Source organism: Paroedura picta, chromosome 15 (assembly GCF_049243985.1).
Source record: "Paroedura picta isolate Pp20150507F chromosome 15, Ppicta_v3.0, whole genome shotgun sequence".
Taxonomy (NCBI): domain Eukaryota; kingdom Metazoa; phylum Chordata; class Lepidosauria; order Squamata; family Gekkonidae; genus Paroedura; species Paroedura picta.
Window position 1 is genome coordinate 10,047,547 of NC_135383.1, and position 14,490 is coordinate 10,062,036.

Sequence of the window (14,490 nt, forward strand, 5' to 3'; positions counted from 1 at the left end):
CGGCATGGAGGGACAAGGGGTAGAACTGAACTGAGAAACCCCAGAAATAAATAAACAAACAAACAAACAAACAAATAAATACATATAATCATGGACTTCTTCATGTCATTGGTCAGTTGTGATTTAATTTCTGCGAAAGAACACTTGCATAATTTTATGGTTGGTGGTCTCTACAACATGAAGAACTGTATTAAAGGGTCGTGGCATTAGGAATCTTGAGAACCACTGGTCCAAGAGACAGCACTGAACCCACCCACCCAAGTCCCTGGGGCGCTGCTGTAACAGAGGCCTACCCTGCAGGGCTGCTGTGAGACTTCCAAGGCGAGGCGTGCTAAGAAGATGCCAAAGGCAGGTTTTGTAGTCGGGGCCAAACGCTACCATCCCAACACCTACACCTCCTCAGCCGGAGGGGCCTGAAAGACTAGCCCAGGTGCGCGTTGTCCGTCCCGATCTTGCGCGCAAGCCCCTAGCTTAGAATTTACACCTCCTCGCTCTCCCAGGACCCGGGGCCGCCGCTTCCTCTGCCCGCCCCCCCGGGGGAGCGATAAGGAATGTTTGCTTTGGCAAGGGGCCGCCGTCCCGCAGGAAAGACAAGAGAGATCCTGCTCTTCCCTCCCCATCCTCGCCTCTCCCCCGCCTCCCTCGACGGCTGCGGAGCCAGGGAAGTAGCCGCCAGGCAGCCCCTCCCCCGCACCTCCTCCCACTCCCCCCCCCAAGGTTTTGCTCCGGCGCCTTCGCAGCCGCTTCTCTCCCCACCCCCAGCCAGGCGCTGGAGCCGCAACTGCCTCCCTCTTGCGCCCTCCCACTCATCCCCCCCCCCCCCGCAGCGCCGACGCCTCGGCCGTCTATAAAAAGCGAAGTCCGGCCGGGCAGGAGGAGACGCGAGCAGAGGGGCCTGGGCCAGCCGTCGGATTGTTGGACGTGCCGTCCGTCTCCGGAGGCTCCAACGCATCGCGGGCGCGGGGGAGAGGAGGGTCGCTTTTGCCCGAGGGAAGGGCGGGCATGGACGTGAGCGCGGCGCGGCCGTCGGCGAGCGACATCGCCGACCTCAACAGCCAGGACGCGCAGACGGTGTGCGAGGCGCTGGGCCGCTACGAGGAGACGCTGCGCGGCGCCGTCCAGGAGATCCACGTGGACATCCAGGTGTTCAAGAGCGGCGTCGACCGGCAGGTGGCCGAGGTCCTGCGCCTGGCCAGCCCGTTGGCGCACACGGTGGCCGAGCTGCAGCAGGAGAACCGCGCCCTGCGCGCCCAGGTGGAGCGCTTGGCCCAGCAGGTGGACGCTCTCAGCGGCGCGGCTGGCCTGACCGACGACTGGGCGGCCCGGCGGAGCGCCAGCGCCAGGTTCTCCAGCCACGCCAAGCTGTCCTTGTCCAGCAAGAGTCAGGTAAGGCGCCTGGCTGGGGTTACCACGTGGCCTCTTGAGGGAGGTCAGGCCCTCTTGGGTTGGGGTCCCTAGCCGGCTTGCTGTGACCTTGAAGAGGTGGCCGTAGGAATGGAGGCAGACAAAGGTCGCCAGACCACCCACCCAAGATGGCAGGATTGAAGAAGAGTTGGTTTTTATACCCTGCTTTGCCCTACCTCGCGGAGTCTCAAAACAGCTCACAATGACCTTTCCCTTCCTCTCCTCTGTGAGGTGGCCGAGAGAGCTCTGAGAGAACGGCCCTGTGAGCTCTAACAGGACTGTAACTAGCCCAAGGTCACCCAACTGGCTGCAGGTGGAGGAGTGGGGAATCAAACTCAGCACTCCAGATTAGAAGCTGCTGCTCTTTACTACGCCACTTGTAACCACCTCACCAAGCTGGATGGGGTTGGATCCTGGAGCAGTCAAGGGCCTCAGTGGGGTATAATGTCACACTCAAAACAACCTTTGTCTCCAGGGGACCTGATCTCTGTAGTCTGGAGATGAACTTTAAACTGGGGGGATTCCCAGGTCCCACCTGGAGGCTGCCATTCCTATGACAACAGCAACATGGGACTGACCACCAATATGCAATTGAATTCTTGCTTCAAAGGAGGCGCCCCCAGAATTAGGCTTGTCAACCTCTGGGTGGGGTCTGAAGTTTTCCCAGAAAGAGTAGATGTCCAGACCCCAGAGATCAGTTCCCCTGGAGGAAAGGGCTTAGATGGAGGGGGGGGGGGGCTCCACGGCATCCCATCGATTTTAGTCCAAGTTGCTCCATAAATTCACCCCTCAATCTCCACCTCCGCAATCTCCAGGAATTCTCCGGGCTGGAATTGGCGACCTTGCGACTCCTTGGCTTACTGCTGTCCTTTCCCTTTGAATTGGGTCCGTAAGAAATTTGGCACTGGCATTAGGGGGAAATGGACTTTGGGTTTCGTTTATGCTGCATTCCCAATCGGTTTCAATGTATTTTATTGACTTTTCGCCGCATCGCATGACAAACAGCTCTGAGCTGAATGGGGCTCTATAAATAAACTGAAGCATGAGGGTCCAGTGATTTGCTGAGACAGCCGGAGGGGTCCTCGAAGGGGGCACGGAAGAAGCAGGTCCCTGCGGTGCAGCCAGCTGCAGGCCTGGGGGAATCGAGGGGTCTTCCAGCTCGGACTTTTGCCCAGCTGGTTGCTCAGAAGTGGCAGCAGGTGGGAAGCCGGCTTTCTCCCCCCCCCCTTCCCCGGCTGCCTCCTGAGCAAGGACCTTGCTTGGTTTGTGAAGCTGCTGTTTCCCATCCGGTGCCTATTAAAGAATATTGGGGGCACCAGGCCAGCAAGGGGAAAGCTTGACTCTGGGCAGACCCCAGTTTGAATTCACGTTGAGAGCTAGGACCGGGCCCTGCATTCTTCTGGTGGCGTTTCTGGGCAGAGAGGTGACGGAAGATGGAATCTTTTATCTTTCTTGGAACAAAGAAAGCTACTCAGCCAGAAAGCGAAGGGGGGGGGGGGAGGTCAGAGGTCAGAGGAACCTGCTTGAGTGTCTTTTCTAATTGTAGGGAGAGTTGTGTCGAAACTTCTTAAAATCCCCATCCCTGGGAACTACTTTTTGTGACAAGTCTCAGACTCCACAAACAGGGAAAGTGAAAAGTCAGCACCGTTGAGCATGTGCAGATTATCTGCCGGAATCAGACTCGTCTTCTTTGGAGGATGGCCTCCTTGGCTCTGGTGCCACCTCGATCACCTACTGGGAGAGCTTGGCTCACTTGCTGGAGTCCACCTATGGCCCATGCAGGGGCCTTCCCAGAATGCATCTGTTCATGGCACTGTTTGTTTACACTGGCTCACTTCATACAGGTGCCGTAAGAGTCACTGGGATGAAGCATCCAGCAGTCCTAGGGCATTTCTGTGCCTGAAGGTGTGCTGAGTGGAGGGATGGTCAGTTTCCAGCGCCTGGGGATAACAAAGGAGACCACCTCTGAGCATGTGCAGAGTATTCTCCTCTCACCAGTACACAAAGTGGTCACTAACAGTTGCGGATGAAAAAGATTCTTCTCTTGTTGGGCTGGGGGATTGAAACACAGATATGTTTACTGGGGTAGCTTTTTGCTGGTCTGGATAAATAGAGAGGCGTCTTGGCCTCAAATTCAGGCCCAGGAGGAGGCCTCTGGGTGGTGAAAGGGTCAGCTCTTGCATGCAAAGTGAATGTTGCTGGCATTCCGTTGTTTCAGTCATCACATTTTCTTCATAGCTGGCTTTGTAATGCAGGAAGCCAGGTACTGTTCAGGAAGATCACCACGTGGCCCATGCTCAGATTCTCTCTCCTCCCTTTTGGGGTTTCTTCAAGGGCCCTAAAACAGACAAGCCCCCTTGAAAGCAACAAAGGGGAAAAGTATTTAGTGACTCTCTTCCAAGGCACGGTAGAGGGGAACTGCTGAGACCTCAGATTGTGGCTGGCGGAAGAATCGGAAGAATCGGCTAGAGAGTTTGGAGGGGGGGGGCAGCTTTTAAGTACAAACAGCCCCATCAGCCTCTTTAAATAGACCAGTGACCCTCTGGCCCAGGCGCTGCGTTCCTCCTTCTCCAAGGAGCAGCTGGGTTACCCAACCTGGGTCGGTGAGAGAGCCATCCTGTTCCCTATGGGAGATCAGTTTGTTCTCTTGGGGAGTATTTGGCAACTCGTCCTGCCTTGCAGGCTGGGGGCATTCGCAGCTTGTCGGCAGAGTGTGTTCAACCGGTGCTCTTCTGACACTCCCAAGTGGCTGGAAACAGGCTCTTGGGGCTGGAAGCTTTTTGGTGGCTCAGCCTGGGAAACAGAATGCAAAGACAGTGAAGCCGGGGTTAAAGGACTGGGCCATGAGGATGTAAAGAGAGCCCTGCAGGTCTCGCAGAAAGATCCAGCTAGTCCAGCATCCTGTCCCCAGGTGCTTCTGGGAAATTCACAGCCGCCAGCCGCTCTCCTCTGGTTCTCCCCAGCACCCGGGATCTGGTGGTGGACTGCCTCTGAACAGGGGTTTCCTGTCTGCCGTCCTGGCTCATAGCGGTTGATGCAACCATCTGTCTTCGCTCCCTAAATTTGTCTCACGCTCTTTTTAAGGCCTTCTAAAAGCAGTGACCGCATTGACATCCTGTGTAAACAAACGCCACATGTTAGGCAAGCGCTCACTTCCTCGAGGGCTTTCTGTTCGGGGAAACCGATGGCCTGGAAGAACAGCAAAGACGTCAGGACACCCGATTTTGGGGGATGATGTAGACTCTTCACACGGCCTGGCTGGACCTGGGACCGCGGGCCTGTAGCACATACTCTATGTGCAACATGGACAAACAAGTCCTGGTGGGCTTAAAGCAGGGGGGGCAAACTGCGGCCCTCCGGAAGTCCATGGACTACAATTCCCATGAGCCCCTGCCAGCGAATGCTGGCAGGGGCTCATGGGAATTGTAGTCCATGGACATCTGGAGGGCCGCAGTTAGCCCACCCCTGGCTTACAGGCTGTCCTCTACGCCTACGCAGTCTGGTTTCTCACGACCAGCTCAGGAGCACCCCAGGCAGAAGGCATCTTTTTCGGCGGGTGCTCCCTTCCCTTTCGCTTGTATGCGGCCTGCCGCACGGGTGGTGGCGGGGAGGGTGCCGCCCAGACCCTGCCTTAATCGCCGAGAAGCATCTGCTGCTTTTGAACCGCCCGTCTCTAAATCCAGACCAGCGGCCGTTTCTTGGCACGGCTGGCGTCTCCGCTGAGCAGCTCCGTTGCCAGAGGGTCGTCCTCTCCCCCCCCCCCACCACGCACAGCAGCTGCTGCGCATAACTCCTCGATGGTAGGAAACCGGCAGGACTGCTGGAGTTCAAGCGAAGGCAGCACGCCGGTGGTGTGCGGCGTGTTCCAGGTGGCGCTTGCTCAGAGTTGTCATTACCACTTACCGGTGACGTCACTCGGCAGCTGGGATGCTTGGCTGCTGGGGGGAGAACGCTTGCAGCTGGAGTTGTCTCACTGGCCCGGCGTTTCCATCACGAAGATGAATGGCTTTTGTGTGGAGTGGGGCTGGTTTCTATCACGGGGCGAGCATCTGTCACTTGGCTATCGAGCAGGATTCTTTGGGGGCCTGGCTTTTGTTTCCTGAGGCAGATGCCATGCTCGCTCTTGCCTCGGTGACCCCGCGTGGGTTTCTGGTGGCCAAGCTCTGGGGCTTTGCTCGGAGGGCTTCGTTCGAGCCCCACGGCCTCGACACATAATGGGAGGCGTGCCATGTTTAGAGTGGAAGCGAAACTTGTTGTGCTGAAGGAGGTCAGGCTGACTTGGAAATCTGGGACGCTCGATGGCTGAGCCAGCCCCGTTCTCCTTGAGCTGCCTTGTGAAGAAGAGGAAGAAGAAGAGGAAGAAGGAGGAGGAGAAGAAGGAGGAGAAGAAGGAGGAGAAGAAGGAGGAGGAGAAGGAGGAGAAGAAGGAGGAGAAGAAGGAGGAGGAGGAGGAGGAGAAGAAGGAGGAGAAGGAGGAGGAGAAGAAGGAGGAGAAGAAGGAGGAGAAGAAGGAGAAGAAGAAGGAGAAGAAGAAGAAGAAGAGTTGGTTCTTATATGCCGCTTTTCCCTACCCGAAGGAGGCTCAAAGCGGCTTACAGTCGCCTTCCCATTCCTTGAGATGGGGTCACGCTCCTCGGCAATAGTTAACTCTCCCTGTGGGGACCTTCTGACGTCATCGGAGGCTCTCTTTGGAGTTTCTGAATCCAGGAAGGAGAAGGGAAAGGCCTGGTTTGGATCTCAGGGGGTTTTTTTGTTTTTTGTTTTGCTTTAACTTATGAGGAACATCGCTCGGGAGCTGAGTTCAGACCAGGTCAGGTCGGGCTGGTTGCTGTCCCTTCCAGGATGTTTCGGAGATACTCTTCCCCCACACACACCCCCTGCACATACAATAGCATCTCTAGCTGGAGATGCTACCCAAGATGAGCGATAGGGTTGTGAGTGTCCTGCATAGTGCAGGGGGTTGGACTAGATGACCCATGAGGTCCCTTCCAACTCTTATTATTCTATGATTCTGTGATTTCAGCACCTGCCACTTTGTGCTTACATGTGCAAAAGCCAACTCTCATATCAAGACTTGAGTCCCTTCTTTTGGTTCACCTGGCGGGTGATTCGGAGCCACCCTATCCTTGTTCGGCCAGAACCAGCTACAGGGGATGAGCTTTCGTGGGTTGTCATTTCTTCAGATACCTTTGTATGGCTGCCTTCTCCTCCAGAACGGCAGGACGACTTTTCCCAAACGTGGTCCTGCTGAGAAAAAGACTCATTTGGATGCGACCCAGTGAGGAAGCTTCCTCTGAGAGTCGACCGCTCCAGCTATGCCTGTCTACAACCCCAGATGGCATCGCACAACTGAGCACTTCCTTACATTACGTTGGTGGAGAAACCAGGCTTTTGAAAGCACCATGTACTGGCTGACTTTTGTCTCTCCTAGAAATGCCCTTGGATCTGGCCATGGCAGCAAATCCCATTGCACTCCGTTGACAATTCCCTTTGTTTCAAGGTGAACAAAAAGCCTCATTTTCAAATCAAAGCATTACATTGCCAGGGTCTTTTCAAGTGAGCCTCTGACGGAGGCTGCCTCTCGACCCCTGTGAACCAGAAACACCGTCTTCCTTGTGCCATACAGAGAATCCAAGGTGCTGGACAGTCAAAAAGGAGCAGCTCTGTTTTCTTTTTGGCAGGAAAGACATCAAGCGCTGTATCGGTGGGGCTGGCTGGATTGTTTAAGCTTTGGTGTTTGCCTTGATAACACCTTAACAAGCGAATTTCCTGCTCTGGATTTTGCTCTGTGTGTGTGTTGGTTAGCCTGAGAAATCCTCTATAGCAGGGGTAGTCAACCTGTGGTCCTCCAGATGTCCATGGACTACAATTCCCATGAGCCCCTGCCAGCATTTGCTGGCAGGGGCTCGTGGGAATTGTAGTCCATGCACATCTGGAGGACCATAGGTTGACTACCCCTGCTCTATAGGTAGGGATCCCTGAGCTCCTGATCGTGAACAAACATAATCAGCAACTAGTCCTTGCCCCACCCTAATACTTGAGACTGGATCAGGGCTGCCAAACTGTGAACCTTCAGACAACAGATCCGAAATATACACGGAAGACGCTTGACTTAAAATAGATTTGCTGCTCTTCTTTTGTTCACCCCCCCCCCCACACACACACACACTTTCTCATTGTTCGATTATCCCTTTTGCAGAGTTTGGACTTGGAAAACCATAATGACTCTGAGAGCAGGAAGGCTTCTGATTTCTCCATAGTTGAAAATGGACATCAGCCTTCAGGAGGTAAGAAGGAAATCTCCTGGGATGAAATGGGTGGAACAAATTTTAAAAATAAAAAAATCTCAGGGATTTCCCCGTAAACGTCAAGCGCCATCAGGCATTGATTTCTCCCTCTGTCTCCCTATTTACTTTATTTTTGGCTTTCAGGCCTGGCCATGCTTGCTCCGGAACCAGCCTCCCCTCTCCACCAGCCAAACGCGCCCCCTGAGGCCCACGCTCCAGCGCTGAGCTTACGGATGCCGCACCTTCCGGTTACCGCGGTAACCAGAGTATCGGAAACCTTCTCAGGAGAAACCTCTGGGGGACCGATTACGCCGAGTGTCCCCGGAGGGCAGCAGAACAAAAGCCACAGTGAGCCTGTGTCAAAAACTTCAAATCAATCAGGTAAGAATGCAGGAGGCCCCCGAAAGGGGAACCAGACAGGTGTAATCCTGGCCTGTGGCACAGAGCAGCCCCTGAGAAGCAGCTGGTACATTCTTCGGTATGGGATTAATTTGCCCCAGCGTTACCTGGCCAGACTTGCACCTTTCAAAAGTCACTGGATTCATTCGACTGGGAATGGTGCAGTTGTTCTGGATAGCAACAGAGGATTTTAAACAAGACAAAACTCAGCTGGGATGGGACGGAAGGGAATTTCCAGACCTCATGTTCGTAATAAACTAGAATCGAAAGAACGCTCGAGGGGATTAGAAATGGGACCCCTCCAGAGAAATTCAAAAGGGCTTTGTATCGGGAGAACTGCACGAGTAGGAAAAAAAGATGGAAGAGTCTCAAAAGAGGTCAAAGAGGTCTCTTCTGATTGCCTCCCCTTCCTCTCCCCACAACAGGACACCCTGTAAGGGCTTAGAGAGCCCTGATGTTACTGCTTTGTGAGAACAGTACTATCAGGGCTGTGATGAGCCCCAGGCGCACCCAATGGCTGCACGTGGAGGAGCGGGCAGCCAAACCCGGCTTGCCAGAGTAAAAGCTGCCGTTTCTAACCACCATACCGAGCTAGGCCTGTGGGAAGATGGCTATAAAAGCGGAGCTCCACTTAGGAGGTGGCATCTTCCAGAGATGTACTTTGCCACAGGGTGCCCACCTAAACAGCTCTACAGTCCCTTGGCTGGCAGCATTGCAAAGGAAGCGCTCCGAGATGCTGGCCGTAGGTGGCTTGCATTGTGTGGGAGCTTCCGGCTGGGCGCTGCCCTCTTCGGCACCCAGTTTGCTGTGCCCCAAATCCCTCTCTCTGGCAGTTATTCAGGTGAAGCAGGGGCAGTGTTGCGACAAAGAGGCCAAAAGAGGGTGGGGTGGGAATGAACTTCCTTGCGTCACCTCTTGTCCATGTCTCAGATCCTTGCACTTAAAGAAAACATTAAAGCACGGTAGAAAATGACTGGCTTTCCCTCTCCCCCTTCCCACAGTGAGTGCTACAAAGAGCTGGAGTTCAAGTTCCGTGAGGACAAGCGCCTCCATCACGTCAGGTAAGGCGACTGGTTTCGTGGCCCTCCAAAATGCTGTCTCCATGGCTGAATCCTGGCAATGAATTCCTGTCCTTCTGCATAGACCATCTTGGAGGGAGCCAGTGTGGTGCTGTGGTTAAAGAATCAGACTCAGGTCTGGGAAATCCAGGAGAATCCCCACCCGTGCCGTGAAGCCTTCTAGGAGGCTGAAGGGAGTAATGGCAAACTATTTCCCAAGATCTCTTGACTGGCAGCCAGGCAAGCTTAGGACCTCCTGGCTGCCCTGCGACATGCGGTAAAGAGCCATCTCTGACATGCCCGATAGCTTTGTGCACAGTGGCCCAAAAGCAGACATACTGGCTGGAGGTGTCTCTAAGGAGGACGCAGTGGAAGGAAGCTGACGCTTTTCTTTTGCTCCTTGTGCAGAGAAATTCTCTTCCGTCACAAAGTCCACATCGTCCACGAGCTACGGGGTGGCCGGCGGAACCCAGGCTAGCGAGAGGTGAGCCTAGTTGGAGGGGCAAGGGGTGATTTTCATGGGGAGGGGGCCGCCGCTGCCGTAACCTTCGTGCAAGCTGCTTTGTGCCCATGTGGCCCCTTGCTGACGTGCTCCTTCTGTGGAGTGTTCTGGCGTCATTCGCTGTGATGCTGCTTACCTGGAATATTGGTTGATTTCTCTCTCTCTCTCTCTCTCTCTCTCTCTCTCTCTCTCTCTCTCTCTCTCTCTCTTTTGGGGACAGTGTGACAGCCAGCCAGCAGCACGACGTAGCCCCCAAGCCCCATTCCCCACCTCCGGTGGCCCAACGGCCAGTGGAAAAACGGAGAGAGTTGGTGAGGTCTCAGACGCTGCCCCGCACTTCAGGGACTCAGGCCAGGAAGGCGCTGTTTGAAAAGTTTGACCAGGACCGTGGAAAGTACGTTGATCCTTGACCTGCTCCAGCATGTTAAATGCGAGGGAGGAGGGCTGGAGTCTGGGAGAAGCATGGAGTTTGGGGCAGATTTGTATGGGAGCGGGGAGCGGGTTTGTGAAAAGACCTGTCTAATACCGCTCCCCCCAGCTTATAAAGTTCATCTGGACCCGTCTAGGGCCAGAGTTTGTGTGCTTCCGCTGTTTGGTGTAGCGATAATGTTGGGCCCAAATTCCAGCCTCCCCTTGGCCATGGGGGTCACGGGATGACCTTGGGCCCTTCTTTTGCAGTCTAGCCTACCTTGTAGGGTGGTTGTGAGGTTCAAGCAGAGGAGGAGAGGAGTGGGGTGTAAAATGGAGATGGAAGGACAGGATATAAATGTGATTACTGATGGTAACTCTTGCATCCTCTGTAAGCGAAGTCAAACACAGCAGCGCAGTTGACTGCATGCTAAGAACATAAGAGAGGCCATGTTGGATCAGGCCAAAGCCCCATCCGGCCCAGCAGTCTGGCCCAAACCTGGGTGCCATCAGGAGGTCCACCAGCAAGGCCAGAACTCCAGAAGCCCTCCCTCTGCTGCTGACCCCCCAGCACCCACCCAGAGTGTTCCATCTACCTTGTGGCCAGGAGCCACTGACGGGCCTCTTAGGTTTATCCAGTGTCTCCCAGGGCTGTTCCCTCTGTCCCTTCCCCAAATGATCCTTTTCTTAAGTAAGCCGAAGTGGCAGGGAGCACAGGTGAGAGCAGGCCTCATAGCCACCAAAGGTGTGTGCCCCCAACCCTCATTTCTGCTGCTTTCGTCTAGGGGGAAGGGGGAGATTCGCCCTAAGCTCAAGAGGTCCCAGAGTTTTGGGGTCGCCAGTGCCAGCAGCATCAAGCAGATCCTCTTGGAGTGGTGCCGTTCCAAAACCATTGGCTATAAGGTAGAGAATCTGCCCGCCTCTTTGCTGCTTTCCTTGCCTCTTTCTTGAGACTTTTCTTTGTGTGTGTGTGTGTGGGGGGGGGAGCGGAGCTCTGCAGCTCTGCAGAGGGGGCACCCAGCTTGCCTCCCCAACGGGGCCAGCAGCCGTCTGGGACCCTCACGGGTGACTTCTCCTTGCCTTCCAACAGCACATTGACCTGCAGAACTTCTCGTCCAGCTGGAGTGACGGGATGGCCTTTTGCGCTCTCGTCCACTCCTTTTTCCCGGAAGAGTTCGACTACAACACGCTCGACCCTGCCAAGCGCAAGGAGAATTTTGAGCTGGCGTTCACCATGGCAGAGTGAGTACCGAGGAGATATCAGGCCAGCTGGATCGCGGCAGATTCCCACCTGCTTGTTGCCAACAAGAGACTCTTTGTGGCACCCAGACCTTAAAATCCATCTTCCCCCCCATTTAGAGCAGGGGTCCCCATTCCCGTTCTGCTTGTGGGTGCTTTTGAGAAGTCCAGAAGGGGAGGTGGGAACTGCCACAAAATCGTGGCCTGCCACAGAGGTCTGGAGCGAGCCACGGAATATTGGGAGGGGGCAAGCCAGCCCAACATCCTCATCTGTGGAAGGTAGCTGTTTCTCAACAGACGTTCGTAGCAAGCAGAAATAATAATAATTTTATTTGTATAGCCCCCCGACCCTTCCCGGTTGGTTCCGGGTGGACAACAACCGGACTAATATAATTTAATTTTACATTGGTAAACAATTTTTGAAATTTCCAACTAAGTCCTATTAACCAATGTCTATTAAATTATATTTGTAAACCGCCTTCTTAGCTTTGTAGAGGGGGCCGGATTTTGTTGGCCGGGTTGGTGTTTGACAGACGGTGTATTTGTTGCTTTGTGGGTAGGGGCAGTATGTATTTCCTGACCTCAGCCATAAGCCCGGTGGAAAACACTCTCTTGCAGGCCCTCCGGAACTGTTTAAGGTCCCAAAGGGCCCTGATGTCCTCAGGGGGCCCTGATCTTCCACCAGGACTGAAAAAGCTCTGACCCTGGTTGAAGCCAGTTTCACTCCTTTTAAGCTGAAAAATTAGGCATCCTGGTTTCTTCTGAGCACCTCCTGTTTCCGTGAGGATGGGGGAAGCCAGGACTGGCTCATACTTTGTGTTTTATTCTGACACTTCTATATTGCCCCCGCATGAATGGCCGCCTCGGGGCAGTGTGCAACAGGACATTAGTGGAACAGGCAATGCATAAGCCCCAAATCACTGTGGTAGATCACTGACATGTCACATGTGGGTGCCATTTGGGAAGGGGATCAAGTAAGGCTCCAAGGAAGCAGTCTAAGAAGGTGGCTTTTGGCAGAGCCGGCCTAGCCAGGCTCCTTCCTTTGCAAATTTCCCGGTTCCCCTCTGGACCAGCCCTGATTGGCTGCTACTGACCGGTTGCCCTCCCTCCTAGGAAAATGGCCAGTTGCGATCGCCTGATCGAAGTGGAGGACATGATGGTGATGGGACGCAAGCCGGACCCCATGTGCGTCTTCACCTACGTGCAGTCCCTCTACAATCACCTCCGCCGCTTCGAATGAAACCGGGAAGGGCCTCGTCCGCCTCCGGAGGGCTGTGACGGCAAGAACGGGGCTCGGACGCGACTCCTCTCCTTCCCGGCGCTTGCTGGTGCTCCGCCCCTTGCGTCGCTGGCATGACAGCCAGTGCGGAGGCTCCCCGATTGCTGGACGCTGGTACAAGCCAAAAGGAAGCCAGGCACGTACGTGGCTCCGGGGCTGGTCGAAGCAGGGTCTCCCACGCCAGAATGAATCCGATCTACAAAATGGACTCTGATGTGCATGCTGGAAGCTGGACAGAAGCCCTTGGGGACGCTGAACCCGGCATCTTTGGTTCTCTGAACTGGAAACAGGCCCTTTCCCTGCCCCTCTCTCCTAAGTAGAAGAGCCAGCAGAGACTGCCTGCAGGGAAGACCTCATGATGCTGGACAGGAACAAGCACGAGATACAGCGCATGCCAGCATTCCTGGAAGCTGGTCTGCTGTGTGGCAAAATTTGCATCTGCCCCTTAGAGCAATACTAAAGCTTGCTTCTAGCCACTTAATCATCCCCTGCCGAGGCAGGGAAATTGTCTCGGAGGCAGCTCTAGACAAAATGGGTTACCGTATGCAAAAGGGGAGAGTCAGGCCACGAGCTAGAGACGGTCTTTCTTTGGTCTGGGAACGTTTCCTCATTGCTGCAAGCTGGGCTTGCTGGTGTTTCTTCTCCCTCTCCCCACTGTTGTCAGGAGTGAGCCGTTCCACTGGTTCGTTCAAGGAGGAATCACTCACTTTGTAGTAGTCTGGGGAGGGATGGGGGAGGTTACTCTGGACGAAGCTTAGGCAATGCAAGGAAGACACTAGCAGCTTCTATCCCAAGGCTTTGTACGTCGTACGTCCCTAGCTGCCGTTTTGTGCACCTGTGCTTAGAACAAAACCCAGCGCAGTTCCGCTCTCCGAATAAATTACGCAAACAAAACATTATGGAAATAAAGTGTGTTTGCATGGCCATAGCCTGCTTGTGCTAGCTGCAGGGAGGAATTAAAAGCTGACCAGTCCATCATTCCCCCCCCCAAGGGATTCTCTTCCGCTCCCCTCTGGCTTGATCTCCTGAACTATCCCACACGCACCACCCTAGCTGTGCTGAGGACGAGAGGTACAGGAGTTGATCCAGAGTGTAGGTTCCACCTCTCTTGATTCCTGCACCAGAGACTGCGACTGCGCCGTGCAATTGGAGAGGGGGGAGGACAGGGACTCACCCCACAGCCAGGCCTCTGGGGAGACACCTGCAAAGAGGGGAGCACACTTTCAAGCACCCTGTTAACCCAAACCAAGCAGGCGATGGGAGTGGCTATGAGCCTGTACCCCAAATTTCCAGGGCAGAAGGGAGTTCTCTAGTCATATGATGACGGGAAAGTTTCCTGCCCTCTCTCGGGAGACGTTGAATCAGTAGCTTTCACTGCAGATGTGCCATAGCCTGGATTCAGCCTGGGAAAGGTCCAACTCACATAGCTGTAAAGAGCTGGGGTGTTCCGTATAAGTTCTTAGGCACGCAGGTATGCCCCCTTTCCAGCCACGGTTCCAGCAGGGCACTGTGCCCAGCCCAGGGAGCTCCGCCAAGCACTGCTGGATCGGGGCAGCGCTCTGCCAGAGGACTTTGATGAACTCTCTAAACTGGCATGCTGTGACAACAGCCCAAGGCGACGTTACCTGCTTTGCATCTCTGAAAACGGCCTGAACGTCCCAGGTGGGCAGAGAGATGTGCTTGTGCTACCTGATAACGCCGTTTGTTAGCCTGCGCGCAGCGTGTTTAAAGAAAACCAGCCCCGTTTCCAGTGGTGAGTGGGCAAAGGTGCTCTCTAAGAAGCCGGCCAAGCTTGCTCAGGCTGCCAGGAAGCCATTCCTGAGTTTTGGCTCGGCTCCTTGGCTGTTATTTATAAGATAAAACTACTTTGGTGCTGTACCAAGGGCCGTTTCTAATAAAAGACATCAAAGACCA

The 14,490-nt window shown here is 54.6% G+C and overlaps 1 protein-coding gene across 1 annotated transcript; it reads left to right on the forward strand.

The window, feature by feature from the left end:
- The first annotated feature begins 847 nt into the window (after positions 1-847).
- Positions 848-14,490, forward strand: SMTNL2 (smoothelin like 2). The gene is made up of 9 exons (XM_077312732.1): positions 848-1,386; positions 7,604-7,691; positions 7,836-8,072; positions 9,092-9,151; positions 9,557-9,632; positions 9,871-10,044; positions 10,844-10,961; positions 11,149-11,300; positions 12,411-14,490. Exons 1-9 carry the CDS (start codon positions 1,003-1,005, stop codon positions 12,535-12,537), a joined length of 1,416 nt encoding a protein of 471 aa, XP_077168847.1. The 5' UTR covers positions 848-1,002; the 3' UTR covers positions 12,538-14,490.